This window comes from Phocoena sinus, chromosome 13 (assembly GCF_008692025.1).
Source record: "Phocoena sinus isolate mPhoSin1 chromosome 13, mPhoSin1.pri, whole genome shotgun sequence".
NCBI classification, from domain to species: domain Eukaryota; kingdom Metazoa; phylum Chordata; class Mammalia; order Artiodactyla; family Phocoenidae; genus Phocoena; species Phocoena sinus.
This window is the reverse complement of record NC_045775.1, coordinates 58,614,689-58,631,651: the sequence shown is the minus strand read 5'-3', so window position 1 is coordinate 58,631,651 and position 16,963 is coordinate 58,614,689. Positions and strand designations below refer to the sequence as shown.

Here is a 16,963-nt window from a genome sequence, read left to right as displayed (position 1 = left end):
AGACTCCAAGTCTACCACCTAGGCTGACTTTACAGATGCAGAAGCTCAAGCCTTGGGCAGGTGTCTGGCAATCCCCACGATCACCTCTCGTCCTCCTGGCTGACTGTTCTCATTGCCTTAGCAACAACCCATCTGTATTTTTTGATCAACATAAAGCTAGTTAAAACCATAAAAAGAAAAGTGAATATAAAGGTAGTGAACTTGATTGAATAGGTACCCGATAATGAAATGTGACTTATGGTCCCGCTGAAATCTCTCTAAATTGATGCCCATAACCTGCTCTAGTTCCAGTACCATCTTCACCTGTTCCTTTCCTGATACAACACAGCACCTTGATAAATCAACCTATTGCATGCCAAGGGCAGCAAAGACAGACATATGGTGATCCAAACTAAGACAGTGGCTTCGAGAATGGAGAGAAACAGACGGGTCTCGGCGATGCTTCCGAGGGAGGGTGGGCATCGTTGGTGATTGGAGTGGGAGGTGAGGGAGAGGGAGGGTGAGACGTTCCACACAGCACCGCACTTAGCTGTTCGCGATTTTCCCAGGATCAGCCCGAGTCCTCTATCGTAAATAAGCTCTTGGGGGGATTTCAGCCTTTGGAAACTGGAAGAGTTCAGGCCCGTCTCAATGAATCTTGGTTTATGGGCTGCCGATTTGGAAACAACAGTGGCTCTTTCTTGCCAGCAGGACAAGCACGTGCAGGCAACTGGGGCAAATATTGCACAACAGACAGAAAGTATACAATGTCGGGTGGCGGTTGTACCCGCTGAGCAGGGCAGAGAAGGAAACCTTGGCAGGGTGGCTGCAGCAGCAGGGGCGGGAAGGGGATGGTGGAAGAAATGTCATTGCGTCTGGAATGCCCCAAACAGGACTGGGCAACCTCCACGGAGGAGATTGGGAGAACGCCAAGATGTCGGTATGCACCCCCTCCCAAAGGGTTCAGGACCAAGTTCAGAGGTGCACAGAACTGTGGTCGCCCAAGTTAACAAGAAGTCCTAGCTCTGGCCATTTCTGGAAAGCTGAGGAAGACCGTGGAGCCCTTGGATATGGACATGGTGCCTTATCCACCACCCAGAGTCGGTACAGGCAGCTCGGCAATTCTCCACCCCTCGTCCGCTCCGAAGTGCGTGCCTTGAGGTAAGTCCCATCTTCCTCCCTTGGTCCACCCTTCCCCTCCCACCATATCCTAAACACCCCTTGACTGCCCTGCAAGGCCCCAGTTCTAGTTCCATCATCTCTCACCTAAATGACCAGAATGCCCCTCTAACTGTGTTCCAGGCTCCCAAATTCTGAGTTATGAGCAAAACAAAAGGTTCTTTCTGTTGCAAACCAGGGCTTTTGGAAGCACCTGTCCGAGTCCCATAGCTCAACTGGTAGAAAGAGGTCCTGTCAGCCAAGCAGGGCACAGGGGAGGCGAGGCAAGGACTGCATACCTGTCAAAGGAGGGCCGCTCCCCTGCGTCAAAAGCATCTCTCAGCTGCTTCACCAGGTTGTCCTGCCCAGGCAGTCGGAAGATGCCCTCTTCGTTCAGGCCGTGCTCCAGGATGAACTCGGCACACTTCTCCACCAGGATGGGCACCAGGTGGGGGCCGAATTTCTGCTCATAGGCCACGGTCTCATCCAAGCGCTGGCCGAACACCGCTGGGAAGAGAAAAAAGCAGAGCCTGCCCGTCACTCCGACTTCCCTTGGAGGAACTGATAGGTCAAAGTGCTTTGTCTATGTCTTGATTTTCTGCAATGATACTAAACAAGACACAGAAGACAAATCACACAGAATATTTCCTGGGGCTATAAACTGGGGGAGGTCCACTTGAAGCAGTCTGTCAGTCTTTTTCTGTTTGTCCACATTTATCATATTTAACATAACAACTCACTTTTAATGAGTGCTTGTTTTGTGCTAGGAATCGTGCTAAATTTGTACACCTTTTCTCATTTAATCTTGACAGGAATCCCATGAGATGTTGACATCATTGTGCCCGCCTTCCGATGAAAGATACTGAGCCTTAGAGGTGCTAATGAACTTGCCGAGGTCAGGGGCCAGGACACAGTACCATCAGAATTCAAGCCCAGGTAGTAAACTAAAGAGAAGCAAGCAGGCCATCTTGAATTCTGCTTGTGTCATGTAGCATTAAAGCATAATAGTCTATCATGCGGATGTCTCATACTGTATTAAACCATTGCGGCATTTTAAATAATTTACGTTGTTTACCGGGCTCTACTATTACGAGCGAACATGGCCACCCCCCTAGCAGAGTTCCTGGAATGTATAGTGCAATGTATAATTCCTAATTAATTGATTAATTAACATTTGGATGGATGAACCTAGGCTCTTCCTTCTTTTGGACTATTTCCTTAGGGCATTCTACATTCCCACATGTAGAATTACTAGTTTAAGTGGTTTGAACATTTTAACGACTACAGCATGCAAATTGCTTTCTAAAAATATTTTTCCAAATTACACTGCCTTCAGTGTAATTCCCTCCCTCCCTCCCTCCCTTCAGCATGTGTGGACCATCTCCACTGAGCCCTGTCAGCACTTGGCTCTATAATTTCCCCACCCCATCAGTGTAACAAGGTTTGTTTATAAATCAGGACACTGGTTGGCTGGGCCCCATAGGGCCCCAGGGCCTCATGCCTTTATGTCCTGGAGATTCAGAAGACAGTCATGGTTTCAGCTCTGTCCTGCCTGGTTTTCTCTCTGGCATAGTTAGGGCTCTGTTACACTGACCACGCCAGTCGCTAGGACACTGTTCCCAAAGCCCTTTAGTTTCCCCCATGATTCTCTCTGGTTGGTCCCCTTTATCCAGTCTCTAATTAACGCGGATGCCACATGTAAAGAGCTGCAGCGATCTCTCTGGAATCCACCATGTCCTCCCCACTTCCCACTGCCCTAGGCCAGGCTGGACTCCTCTCTCACCTCCCCCTGCTGTGGTCTCCTCTCCTGTACTTGTTCAAAACCCTCCTGCTATTTAAACAACTGGTCTACCTGAGCACGTTTGTCCTTGTTTTTAATAGTCACCCACTTCTTCCCCAATTGCCACAGCAGCGATTTTCACATTCCCCCTTCAAAGCTCCAGGGGTTCCTCAGAGGCCCTTCAGATGCTGAGAGGTGAGAGCATTTCAGAGGAGCTGAGCACGTGGGCCTCCCTCCTCCCTCCTCCCAACCTGACCTGCTGGGTTGTTGTCTGTTTTCCTTACAGCATTCCAGTGAGACTGTTTGCTTAAATATTTCTGTGGCTAAAGTTTGAAAACCAGGTTGGCATTTGTACTGGCTCCTACCTACCTTTCTGCCTGATCTGGCATCTCAACCTGATGATCTCAAAGCCCACAGTGCTCTCTAGCCCTCATGCCCTTGCTGAGGCAGTCTGTTTATCTCTCCCTTCCCTGTCTACTAAGATTCTATGTGTTCCTTGGCCCGACTCAATATCATCACCTCTGCCAAGTTTTCCCTGACCCAGCCCGAGGGGCTCCATTGCCATTCTGTGCACCTGTATCCCTTCTGTAATACCCCAATCCCTTTTCCACTGTGCTATTGTCATTTGTAAGTACTGTGCCCTCTGCAAGACTGTAGGCTTCCTGAGGCCGGGAGTATGGGGAGGGGTCTCTTGTCATTATCTTGTTCAGCATGGGGCCTGGCTCAACGTAGACAGTCAACCAGTTTTGCTGAATTACTTAATGAATTATGTCATCTTTAAGCAAGTGCTTTCCGTGATTCATGACAATTTGGGCATTTCTATAGTTTAAACCATAGTAGGGCCCCCATCAGTAAATGAATTCAGCGTCACACTAACATCTATTGAGTGCCCTGCATGTGTTAACAGCAGGTCACGTGAAATGGGTTATACAGAAAAGGAGGGACTGGAAGATGTGGTTCTCGCTTTCAATTAGCTTACTACCAAGTTATGAAAATGAAAGGACTCCATGCAAAATAGTGAGAAACAGTTAGAGGATGTGAGGAACTATACAGCATTAGGTTTCTGTTTTCACCAAACTGGAAGGAAATGATTAAAATGATCTGACTCAAAACATAGACGAGGAGACATTTGTAAAATTCCCTTTGAGGGGTCCAGGGAGGGCACCTCAAAGGGAGTAGCAGATGTGTTTCAGAGCAGTTGAAACTTGGGCTCAAGGAGCCCACTGGATGCCCATGGAGAAGGATACCGTCATGGAGACGTCAGAGCTATCAAACATGACCTCCAACTCTGAGGTCCCAAGGCAGACGATCTGGAATCAAGTTCCTTCTTCCAGCCCTCTGCACAGCCAGCCCACCAGCTTTTCTCCTCAACCGAGTCTCTCAGCCGTGTCCTGTGTTCATCTTCTCTTCCTCCCATGTCCACAGTCAGGCCTTTCAATGTCATTCTCCCCAAGACACTCATTTTCCAACATTCCTTTTCCGTCCAGCATCTCCACCACCCCCTCCATGCCTTTCTCAGGCCGCAGAGGTACAGAGAATACCGATCTCCACAAGACCTTCAGTCCAAATCTTCACCACGCCATCCCCTCCCCTCTGCCTCAGCAGGTGACCTTGTCTCCTCCTTCGCTTCTCTCCCCAAATGAAGGGCATCATGAGAGAGCCCCCCGGTCTCCAGTCTCTGCCTCTCCTATCCTTCCTCCTCTGTCCGTCTGTCTGTCCTCTCTCAGGGGAAGAAAAGTACCCTATGCTTTCCTCTAAGATGATGTTTCTTGAACTGTGGGTTCCATCCTTTTCACCTCTCCTAGGTCTTCACTCCTCTATTATATCTTAGATTGAAAGAGCATGTGAGTCTAAATCTTTACCAATTTATTAAAGAATCATCTCCCACCCCTGCTCTCATGCAATCAACTAATACCTGTCTTTCTTCTCTTCACCAATATGCTCATAGAAAAACATGTCTACTTCTGGAGAGAGTCATCCACCCTCATAGCCTCTACTGTTTCCCTTGTTATTCATGTAAACTCTCAATCCATCTCAACCTTGTTTCACAAGCTGCATCTTCCCATCCAATCTGCTCACTAAGATTTCTCGTGCCCTCCTAATGGCCAGATCTGACCTATGTTCATTCCACACTCTACTGGTCTTCTCTGAAGACTCTGTGGTATTGATTCTCCTTCCTTCCCCAAGACTTTCTCCTTATGTGGCTGTGAAACAGTCCACCCTCATTCTAGTCTCACCTCTCTGCAAGCTGCTCTGCAGGCTCCAGTACTTGCCCTTCCTCCACCTGCCCCTTCAGTGTGTCATTTCCTAGCATTCCGACTCAGACTTCTCCTCCCTCTAGATGTTATCCTTGCGAAAGTTCATGCAACTCCATGCATTTGGATATCACCTATAAACTGACACATAAATCTGCATACCTGGTCCAATCTCTCTCTCTCTATCATCTCTATCTCCCTTATTTCTTTCTGTCCCTCTTCTGAGCCTATAAGCCCAACATCTGATGGCAGCTCTCCCACTGTCTTCTCCAATCTCACTCTTATCCCGTCCCCAACTCTCCCATATCACTGCTTCTCCTACACACTTCCCCACAGGCAATAGCCTTCAATCAAGCAGTCAAGCAGCGCGCATTCTCCTAGACCTTGAGAGTACAAAGCCATTAACGCAAGGTACCCGCCCTCAACTAACCCAGTTAGCAAAAGTGTGAGCGTTCGAAGTATCTGCAACAACCCTCCTTCCTTCTTAACAGATCAGGACCTTTTAAATCCCCTTTAAACTCTTTCTCTTCTCTATCCTCGTCCATACTGTCCACATTATTGTAATGGTTTCTTTTGCAGTTCTTTTTCTTGCAAATTCCTTCCACTGGAACTCATGAAATCATTTGGCAAATATAGACTGAGCGTCTGCTGTGGACCAGCTTCTTTGGTAGCTGGAGATTATGATAGAAAGAAGGAAAAATAGTCTTTCTCTTAAAAACTCTGGAGTGAAGGGGCTTCCCTGGTGGCGCAGTGGTTGAGAGTCCGTCTGCCGATGCGGGGGACACGGGTTTGTGCCCCGGTCCGGGAAGTTCCCACATGCCGCGGAGCGGCTGGGCCCGTGAGCTGTTGGCCGCTGAGCCTGCGCGTGTCCTGTGCTCCGCAACAGGAGAGGCCACAACAGTGAGAGGCCTGCGTACCGCAAAAAACAAAAACAAAAAATCACTGGAGTAAAAGCCCTCCCTCCTGCCCACCTGGAAACCTGATTTTCCTGCAGCCTGAATTCAAACACCTTCTTCTAAGAGGGAACTGGTTACTCCCTCTGCTGTGCTCATGGCGTTCCCTGTGCATACCTCATCGCTTCTCGTGTCCCTTTATGATGATTTAGTTAAGCATCTCTCTTCCACTGGACTGTGGGCTCCTCAGAGGCAGACAGCCTGCCTGGCTCACCATCTAATTTTACCTCCTGGCACAGAACCTGCCACACGACAGACTCGTCCTCAAAGTGATGTTACCTGCTGTCTTCCATTCCTCCTGTTGCCCATCTCTCCTCTCCTAAATGTACTCTTCTCAGCACTTCCTCAAACTTGGGCTTGTCAAAGAAATCAATGGCCTCTACATTTCTAAAGTCCAGGGTCAAATTCTCAGTCTTTATCTGAACTGCTCCATCAGCAACATGTGACCCAGCAAATCATCCCTCCTTCTTGAGACAGTTTCCCACGTGACTTTTGGTTCTCCATTTATTTGTTTGGCCTCTCGTTCCCTGCCTCCTTCGATGATTCCTCCTTCCTCCCTGTCCTCTAAAGGTTGCAGTGTCTCAGGCCTTTCCTTCTACATCTGCATCTACTTCATAATCTCACGGCTTTAAATATCACCCATATGTCAAAGGTTCCAAACTTTCCATCTCCAGCCTAGAAATCAGTCCAAGTTATTCTTACCAAGAAATGACCACGACCTGCTCTAGAGACATCAGGACCCACAGGTCCCTTCTAACATGAGAGAAAGGGCATCCTTGTTTGTTCAGTTTGTCTAGGTCAGGGATGGTCACTTTTCATCTCACATCGCATATGATGAACTCCATATCCCTGGAACTCCAAAGACCCAATCGTGAGTTCTACCTACCGCTGACTTGTGGATCCTGATTGCTACCCTTTGACCCTGGGTGGACATGAAAGAGCCTAAGTATAAGGGAATAGATGAACCAAAAAAATCCAGGGAAACTAGGGAAGGGACCAGTGATGGAGGAAGACGGCAGACAGGTACTCAACGACCATTTCCCACCCCAAGGATTCCGAGAGGTGAAACCCAGCTCCCCCTTCTGTGCCAAGCCCTCCTAGCTTGCACTCAGTCCTTCAGGGAACTAGTGCCCTACTTACTACCCTTTTTAACCTCTGCCGGCCACGCCTCCACCCGGAACTGCTCATCGCTTTGGACCCACCACCTTAACAGACGCATTTCCATCTAAACAGGTACAAATCTTAATTAATTATAATATGTAATCTAATTATTAATACATTTAATTAATTAAGCTAATTTATGACAGACTACCCTAAAAGCTTTCACGTTCTCTCATTTAGTCCTCGTAAGAACCCTACAGTTGTTCCATTTCATAGATGAGAAAACTGAGACTCAGATTAGGAATCTGTCCAAGGTCATATTTGCCCTGTGATTCTAAAATCAGTACTTTAATCCTTCTTGTTTAAACTCAGTGGAATAACATTGTCTAGGTGAAATTTCAGACAGCAGCAAGGCTCAAGGGAAGAGAGAGAGGGGTAAGCTGCGCCGTTTCTACTCACAAGCCATCCTCCATTCTTTACTTCTTAAGCCCTCTCCCCAGATTTGCTGGAAAACCCCAGAACACCGTGTTGGTTCCGGTAAGCAAAAGTAGAAAGATTAGCTGTCACCTCCCTTCTAACGTAGCTCCTACTTCATCATCGCTCCAACACTCCTGGATTCAGGACAAGAGCCCCTCCCACCCCACCTCCAGTCCGGCCCAGGTCACCAAGAGCCCACCCTGCCCCTCTCCTCCCTCTCCCCACTGGCCCCGTCCCCAGAGGCTCAGTCCCAGGTGCATCCCCCTCTCAGACAGGAGAGGGAAGGGGAGCTGGGCGAAGTGTCTTTTCGTGGAAGAATTGAATCACAAAATAGGAAAGAAATACCTTTCTTTTGGAGCTTGGGGGTTTTCTTCCTGAAATTCCAGCAAAAGGGCAGTGCCAGGGCAGGAAAGCCACAGCCCAGTTCCCACCGCGGCATCCTGGGAATATGAGGCATGGTGGGGGCCGAGGAATCGTACTTTCTGCTGGGCCAGGCTCAGACCTTCCCTCCTCCCCAAGCTTCAAGAACCATCCCCTCTTGCTTCCAGATCAACACATGCTTGCCAATACTGCTCAGGTTCTGATTCCGGCACTGAAACCATGGGATGTGTCGGCACCTGCCCCGGCCCTCCCTTCCTCCTTCCCACACTACTTCTCCTCCCCACTCACCTTTACACACATGACTCTTGGCTTTTAAAGAGTGAACATAAAGCTGTCAAGGCCCCCGCAATAAAAATAAGTGCCTCCTTTTACTTAGCAACGAACTGTCAACTGCCATTCAAGGAATACCAGGGACGTGGGTTAAAAAAAAAAAAAAAGAAAAATCCCACACACAGCCCTTACCAACATCGCTCCATATATCAAAGCCTCTGGCAGGAACACAGGATTTCACTTAGCGCTGATGAAGCCGGCCTACCCTCCCCTGGAAGTGACTGAGTTGCATGTGGCTCAGTGAAGCGTTCAGAGAGAAGGATTTTGGAGGTGGGTTGCCGGGTAAAATGAGAGGATTTCCCCCCTCCCATTGAGAAGATTCAGCAAAAAGTGCAGCAGGCCAACTAGACATGCCCAGGAGCCTTGAAATGGACTCTCAGCGTCATGGGCAGGATAGGCAGGGGCAGGGAAGGACTGCCAGGAAGGGTCCTGGGCAGTGTGATGCTGCCAACCAAGTTCACCCTTCCATGTGCTCCTAGGAAAGGAGGACTCATCTTTGACACCACAGTCTCCTTCCATGTCAAATTCACTCCCATGTCCTGGCAATGCTACCACAGAAACAAGCAAGCCTGTTTACTTCTCTCCATCTCCACCACCCCCACCCTCATCCAAGCCACTTTAGGATGAAGACCCATGTCTTTAACATAGCTATCTCCACTGTTCTCACCTTCCTCTCGCTCCAGAGCCCATTCTCCTCTCTGCCACAGGACCTTTGCACATGCTATTCCTCTGACTGGGACACTGCTCCTCTTCCCCCTTCTCTGCCTAGCTGGCCTCTACTGGCCTTTCAGAGAGAAGCTTAATCATCACTAGTTCAGGGACGCCTTCCCTGAACTTCTTAACAAAGACATTTTTTCCCCCTACATATCATCATGAGTTTTTTTCTTCATGGTACTTTTCGCCGTTGTAATTTTATGGTTTTCCTTGGGGTTTTTGTTTCCTTTCTGTGTCTTCTGCTAGACTGTGATCTCCTTGAAAGTAGAGACTTTGTCTTTTCTTTTTTTCTCTCTTCTTCTCTCTCTCATTGTTGTACTCCCAGTGCTGGTGCCGTGCTTGGCACGTAACACGTGCTCAAGAAATATTTGTTGAGTAAATGAATTAAATAAGTATCCGTCTGGTGTTAGGATCTCAGGGGAAGGGAGGTGAGGGAATCGTTGAAAATAAATAAAAATCATCCCTCGTAATGTCCCATTTAGCCACAGAGAAAAAGCAGGACACGTGAGGTCACAGTGAATCACAGAGACCACACTCCCACAGGCTACGCTGGGCTGTGGGTTGTGAAATCTTGCTCTGAAGGCTGCAGAGACCTAAAGAAATGAGAGGGAGAAAGGGAACCTGAGGCATAGAACAATTCCATATTTATATGATCCATACCTAGTGCTGGCAAACACACAAAGACGCTTAAACCATGCGCCCTGCCCCAGGGTCTTTCAACCTGCTTGGGTGGAGCAGAATTATGCATAATTTAGTGCCGTGCTTCTGCGCCCAGTGATGGCCCAAGGAAAACTTCAGAGGCCATCTTCCAAGAGGAAGAAGGCAAAGCAGGTCCAGCTTGAGTAACAATTAGCAGGGTGGCTGCCAGCCTCCTGGGGAGGGGACGGAGACCAGGTTTCAATGCGGAGATCCAGGGAAGGCAGAGCCCCCTTACTAAAAGGAGGAGGTGGTTTGGAGAAAGTGGGCAGCTGGGAGCCTGGGAACAAGTCACCTGAAGTTGAGGTGCGATCGCCTCCCTTCCCTTTCTCCTACGTAATTCGGGACAACCTAGAATTGCATCCAGAATTTCTGGGAAAAAATTAATCTAACCTTTCCAGCTGGGCCCTTAAGAAAAGGTAGGAAAAGAAAGAAAGAAAGAAAAAAAAAGGGAGTGAGAGAGAGAGAGAGAAATTGGCTGTCTAGGAAGGAAAAGGCTGGAACACCCAGATGCACCAAAGAGCTGCTCTCCAAGGTACAATATTGTGATTTATAATAATAAATATTTTTTCGTCTTCCACCCACTTCCTGGCACAGAGCTCCTAAAACTCTTCAAATTTCCTGTGATGAGAGCGATAAAGTGTCTTTCGTTACGTTAAAGAGGTAATTTTTGGATCCCAGCTAAGGATGGGGGCTGGGTGCCAGGGGAACCAACCATGTGATTATTGGTTTGGAACTTTCAGTCCCACCCACCAGGGAGGGGAGAGGGGCTGGTGATTGAGTTCAATCGTCAATGGCCAATGATTTAATCAATCATGCCTATGTACTAAAGCCTCCAGAAAAGCCCCAAAGGATGAGTTCAGAGAGCTTCCGGGTTGGTGAACCCAAGGAGGTGCAGGTAGAATGGCGCTGGGAGAGGGCATGGAAGCTCCGTGCCTGTTCCCCATACCTTCTCTATGCGTCTCTTCTATCTGGCTGTTCCAGAGCTTTGTTCTACTATAATAAGCCAGTAATCTAGTAAGTGAACTGGTTTCCTCTGTTCTGTGAGCTACTCTAGCAAATTCTTTGAACCCAAGGAGGGGGTTGTGGAACTTCCTATCGGTAGCTGGTTGGTTAGACGCACAGGGTACAATCTGGACTTGCCATAGGCATATGAGGGCAGTTTTGTAGGACTGAGCCATTAACCTGTGAAATCTGAAGCTATCTCCAGGTAGATAGCATCAAAATTGAGTTAAATTGTAGAACACCGAGCTGGTGTCCAAGAATGGCTTAGACGTGTGGGGAGCCCTCCCCCTCTCCCCAACACACACCCACTGGAATTGGTCCCAGAATCAAATCGGACAAGGTAAGAGGCGTGTCCAGAGTCAGCTCGGACGCAGGGGGAGCTGCGGGGAAGAAGTTAGGTATGCCACGGGGAACATGTGGACCCTCTCTCCCATCAGGGGAGCCAGAAAAGGAATCGGGGCAGGAAGAAGCCTCAGCTCTTCAGAATTGGCATGAGAATGACTTGGTGGGGAAGGGGTTCAGTGTGAAACGGGACGATCAGGGGAAGGCTCACTGAAGTGAAGTTTGAGCAAAGACCTGAGGAAAGCAAGGGACCAAGCCGTGCAGCACCCTGGGGAAGGAGGGTTCCAGACAGAGAAAGCAGCCAGTGCAAGGGCCGTGAGGCAGGAGTGTACCTAGGGTGTTTGGGGAAGAGCAAGGAGGCTGGTGAAGCTGGAGTGAAATGAGCACTGGAGAGGGTTCTAGAAAACAAGGTCAGAGAGGTCATGGGGGTAGGGGCAGATTGTGTGTGGAGTCATTATAAGGCTTCCAACTTTTCCTCTGAGAGAGAAAGCAAGCTATTAGACAGTGATGAGCAGAGAAGGGTCTTGAGATGACAGGTTTAATAGGTTCACTCTTCTCTCTGTTGAAACAGACTATAAGAAGGTGAGCCTGGAAGCGTGGAGAGAGTTTGGAGACCACTGCTGCAATTCGAACAAGGCAGTCTGGTGCCTCAACCAGGATGGCAAGTAACAAAGGTGGTGAGAAGTGGGTAGGTTCTGGGTGGGAAAAGTCATAGAAAGTTTCATGAATTGCTGAAAAAAGAGCAGCAACATACCTCAGTGACTTTCCAGCATGTGAGGGGGCATGCCCTGCCGATCTAGTAGACCCAGATGAGAGGCACTTTACAATGCGAAAGAGGGCCTCCCCAAAGGCAGGAGCCCCAGCCCTAACCCGTCGATGGCTGGGCCCCTTGGACAAATCGTTTACTTCCTCAGGACTGAAGTTTCCTGACTTACAAACAGGAAGAGCAAATGTCTGACGTGTCCCAAGACCTCAGACTGGACTCTGCTGTCTTAAAATGCCTTCTCATCCTGAGATCGCTGATTTTGGTTCAATCTGAGATGCCACATCAAATCCAAACCTTGTTCTTTGAATACATAAATAGTGCTGGACTCTTATTTCTCCTCCCTTGGACTTTCCTCTGCCTACAGGACTTACGCTTGACTTGCTTCTGACGGTGGTGGCCTCCAAGTGGGGTGAGGGAGAAATCCCCATGTGGGTTATGACCGTTGCAACGGTTCACCCTGACAAGGCTGAGCAGAGCACCACACGGGGCATAGATGCCGGTCACAGTGCCTCCACAGCAATTTTATTTATTTTTTTGCGGTACGCGGGCCTCTCACTGTTGTGGCCTCTCCCGCTGCGGAGCACAGGCTCCGGACGCGCAGGCTCAGCGGCCATGGCTCACGGGCCCAGCCGCTCCGCGGCACATGGGATCTTCCCGAACCGCAGGGCACGAACCCGTGTCCCCTGCATCGGCAGGTGGACTCTCAACCACTGCGCCACCAGGGGAGCCCTCCACAGCATTTTGGCTCAGAACAGGTACGTAATTTAGATGACATGTGCTACCCTTGTCGCTGCAGACAGCCTAAAGCACTGGACCAGGGAAAAGAGAAAATGTCAGCCATCTCACAATCCAGGGCAGTAAGGAAGGTCACAGGTCAGACCATCCAGGCTGAGCAGCACATAACAGAGCTTTAATAAATAAACCGCTCGTCTCAACCTGATTAGCACCATAAAAAATACTGTGTTTAGGGACTGGGAAATGGTTAATGAAACTACACCCCTCTTTTTTGTAATAGGTTGCAGCTATTTGTATGAGGCAGGCACTCAAATTAGGCTGTCCCATCCAAGGCACTTCTTTTCTCGCAGCCCCTCCCGGGCAGGTCACTGGCCACAGGACTTCCTCCCTGCCCCAGATCCTGACCACAGCTGAGCCAGGAGTTTGGAAGGGGGCGGCACTAGAGGCTGAGCTCAGCCTCTGCTGGTACTCCAGGGATAAATATAGGATAGCTGGGGCTAGCACAGCAGTATTTGGGACAGGCATGAGCGCCAGAGGGCTGTTAACTAGACAAAAACAGGCAGGCAGAGAAAAGTGGTATGGGAAGCTGCGTGGCCCCAGGGAAGCATCAGTTCTCAGCCCCAGTCCCTTCAGTCCTCCTGGAAGTTCCTGCCCTTGGTTTCTTGGAGTAGCTTGCACCTGCCCAGCAAATACCTCTTTCTTGTTTAACATCATTTGGATAAAATTTATCAATTAAGATTCTATAGCCCTTTGGGAAAATTAAGCTAGAAAATAAACGGTTCTGAACTGCATAAATCCTGTGTTTCTCATCCTGAGAAACAAGTATGTATATATGAACACCAGCTGGAAGGAAAATATAAAAACACCTCTGGTAGTTTTAGGAGTGATTGTTTTCCTATATTTTTTCAAATGTCCACAAAATTGTTAAGATGTTCATGATTTTTGAAAGAAATTATTGGGCAATCAAATAAATATTTAATATTTGAGCTATAACAGCCACCCCCCGAATCATTTTCAAAATAACGGGCAGCATAAGTGATAAATAATCATAAATTATACCGTTATCCTGGAGTTGACACAAATGAGTGTGTTCCTAAAAAAGTTGAAGGAAAATGGTCACTTGAGATTGCGTCACCAGTTCTTTCATATTTTTAGGAAAGGAAAAAACACATACTGGATTCACCTGTTTGTTAATTTCAGATTTTTTTCACATTAGTTATTCACAGGCAGGGCCCTCCTGCAGTGTGGACACGACACTGAGTGTTCTCAGAGAGCTCAAACACTTGAGCTTGTAACCTTGAACTTGAGCTTATAAACTCAAACACTTGTAACCCAGAAAAGCGTTCAACCTTGAATTCACTGTGTACCTGTAAGACTGCAGACACAATTCCGGAACCTCTCCTCCTTGTGACCACCCCAATTCTGGACAGCAGCTTTAGTTTCCTGTGTTGATCAGCCTAACTTATGCTTTCAGCATAGATCTTGCCATCAACCTTCTTGGGTTCCCAAACCCCCATAACTGGGCAGGCTCTTGGTACCACTGAAGGTTAGTGCTGCCAGGAACCGGGGTCAGCTGGTCCAACCCGTTCGTTTTACAGATGAGAGCACTGTGTCCAGAGAGGAGAAAGGACTGCTTCAGGGCATCACACACATTTGCCGGTGAGTGCAAAGGGCTTGTGGTCCTTCCAGCTAATCTGGAGTTGGCTTTGACATCACCCAGGGAGGGAAGTTAGAGCCTTGGCAATGAGCACGGCCTCAGAGTCGCCCTCTGGTGGTCTTCTTTGAACACTGTTCAAGGAAAGCTCTTGTCTGAAACTACTTCCTTCCCATCCTTGAGATGTCACAGACACCTGTCCAGGAAAGCCTGCAGGAGTCCTTACCTCCAGAGGGTGTGCCAGCGACTCTCTTAAGGAATTTAACCCACTCCTCCATTTCCACCTGGGAGCCGGCCATGAGGACATAGGGGTCCTGTCCCGTGCGACTCTGGTCACATGAGGCTGGAGGAAGAAGTAACACTGATGAAGGTCATACATTGGTCAGGGGCCAGAGCAAGGGGCAGTGAGGGGAAGCTGAGCCTGAATGGCTTCTTTGGTCCAATTAAACAATCAGTCAAACAGCACAAAGGCATCTACTTTTCCTCAGCAGAACTGAGTATCTACGCACCTTTATTGTCTTTGCTGGAGCTCTAATCCTATACACAAATCATTGAACTTGGTGGTTTGCAACTGAGATGATTTGGGCTGAGATCTGTCCCCATGGAGGACAGAAGCCATTTCCTATCAAAAATTAAGAGGAAGTTCAAGGGGCAGTGTCAGTACAAGAGGAGACAGGCTCAGCCCATACGGTTCTGAAACCTAAGTCCATCACGCCAATCATGGATACCTTCCTAGGCTACCCTGAGCTCAGCTGTGGGGTTGGAGGAGGGAACAGCAACTCAGGAGGGAGTTGCCTTTCTTATGAATCTGTGCCTCCTGTTCAGGATTACTGCCCTCCTGCCTGCATGAAGACATTGCAAATGGTAGGCTCTCGATACATAGCTGATGGACAAATGAAGTTTGTTAGGACATTCTTTATCATTTTCACTTTAAACCCAAGATTGCAGACAGACATCTGCAGTATGCCTTGGGTTGGTGTTATCAAATGGACAGAAGGGTGGAAGAAATGACAAGGGGGCAGAGTGGGAAGAGGAGACCAAGAGAAAGAATAAGAGAAAGTGACAAAGAGAGAAACATCGGGAGAGAGGAGAGGAGAGGGAGAAGGGGCACATCAGACATAGGTCTTACAAAGTACAAGAAAATAACAGCAATCCCTTTCAATTACAGGATACTATTAAATCTCACATTGCTTTAGGGGACATCAACCCATTCTTCTCAAAATATCAGGGCATTTCCTTCAAAAAGAGCCTGTTTTGCTACCATATGACCCAGCAATTCCACTCCTGGGTATTTATCTGAAAAAAACAAAAACACTAATTTGAAAAGATACATGCACCCCGATGTTCATAGCATTATTTGCAATACCCAAGATGTGGAAGCAACCAAAGTGTCCATTAACAGATAAATGGATAAAGAAGATGTGGTATATATATACAATGGAATATTCCTTAGCCACAAAAAAGAACAAAATTTTGCCATTTGCAGCAACAGGGATGAACTTGGAGGGCATCTTGCTAAGTGAAATAAGTCAGAGAAAGACAGATACTGTATGATATTGCTTATATGTGATATCTAAAAAATACAACAAACTAGTGAATATAACAAAAAAAGAAGCAAACTCACAGATATAGAGAACCAACTAGTGGTTACTAGTGGAGAGAGGGATGGGGGAGGGGCAATACGGGGTAGGGGATTAGGAGGGACAAACTATTGGGTATAAAATAAGCTACAGAGATATACTGTACAACATGGGAATATACCCAATATTTTATAATAACTATAAATGGGGTATAACCTTCAAAAACTGTACACCTGTAATTTATATAATATTGTACACCTGTAATTTATATAATATTGTACATCAACTATACTTCAACTTTTAAAAAGCTTAAAAAAAAGACCCTGTTCTAGCCGCCCAGTTGGGCCCAAACCTGTATTTTCTTACATAGCAACAAAATACTTTCAAAGTGCCTTTGTTTTCAGTCTCTTCAACCTATCTTAATATTACCCAGCCTCACTTTCTTTTACACTTTGAGACAACCTGATTCTGAATCCATCTTATCACTGGGTCATCAGCTCTTCTGCCCAGAAGCGTCAGCCCATGGAAGTGCTGGTCACTGAGGAACATCCTGAAACTGGGTGTTTCCAGAAGTAGGATGGGCAGTAAAAAGCCCTCAGGGCAGAACTAAAGAATCCCATAGGAAACACAACATCCTTTAGTAATAGAGAAGAGCTCTAGCATCATTTCTGCTCTACAAATAATGGAAATGAAGCCCAGAGGTGCAAAGGGCCTTGCCCATTGGTACCCAGTAAGTTACCAGCAAACTCAAGGCAAGGCCATGGGTCTTTCTCCCAATAGTTTCCACCAGCCCATAGCGCTTCAAATTTGACCTTGGCCAAAATTTTATCTGGTATCCTTCTCCACCATGCCTACACTCCAGTCTATTACGTTATCAAGAACATGCCTTCTCAGTTTTCTCTCATTCCTGAGAGATTCCTTTAGTTCCATCATGGCAACACCACTGAGAAATATCCACCTCTCAGGATGTTCCTCAATGACCAGGGCTTCCACGGACTGATCTTTCTGATTAGAAGAGCTGACGACAAGATGGATTGAGAAGTCAGTCATCCCAAAG

General features: G+C 47.7%; 1 protein-coding gene across 4 annotated transcripts in view; it reads right to left on the bottom strand.

Moving 5' to 3' along the window:
- ARHGAP25 (Rho GTPase activating protein 25) overlaps positions 1–16,963 on the bottom strand; it is an 86,878-nt gene that overhangs the window by 18,168 nt on the left and 51,747 nt on the right. For 3 of the 4 annotated variants that reach the window (XM_032653083.1, XM_032653082.1, XM_032653081.1), the window contains exons 4-5: positions 14,553–14,669; positions 1,437–1,644 (exon numbers count right to left, since the gene is read on the bottom strand). In XM_032653083.1, coding sequence (XP_032508974.1) covers positions 1,437–1,644; positions 14,553–14,669 — 325 coding nt within the window. The remainder of the gene's footprint in view (positions 1–1,436; positions 1,645–14,552; positions 14,670–16,963) is intronic. The other variant, XM_032653084.1, reaches the window with a different exon arrangement.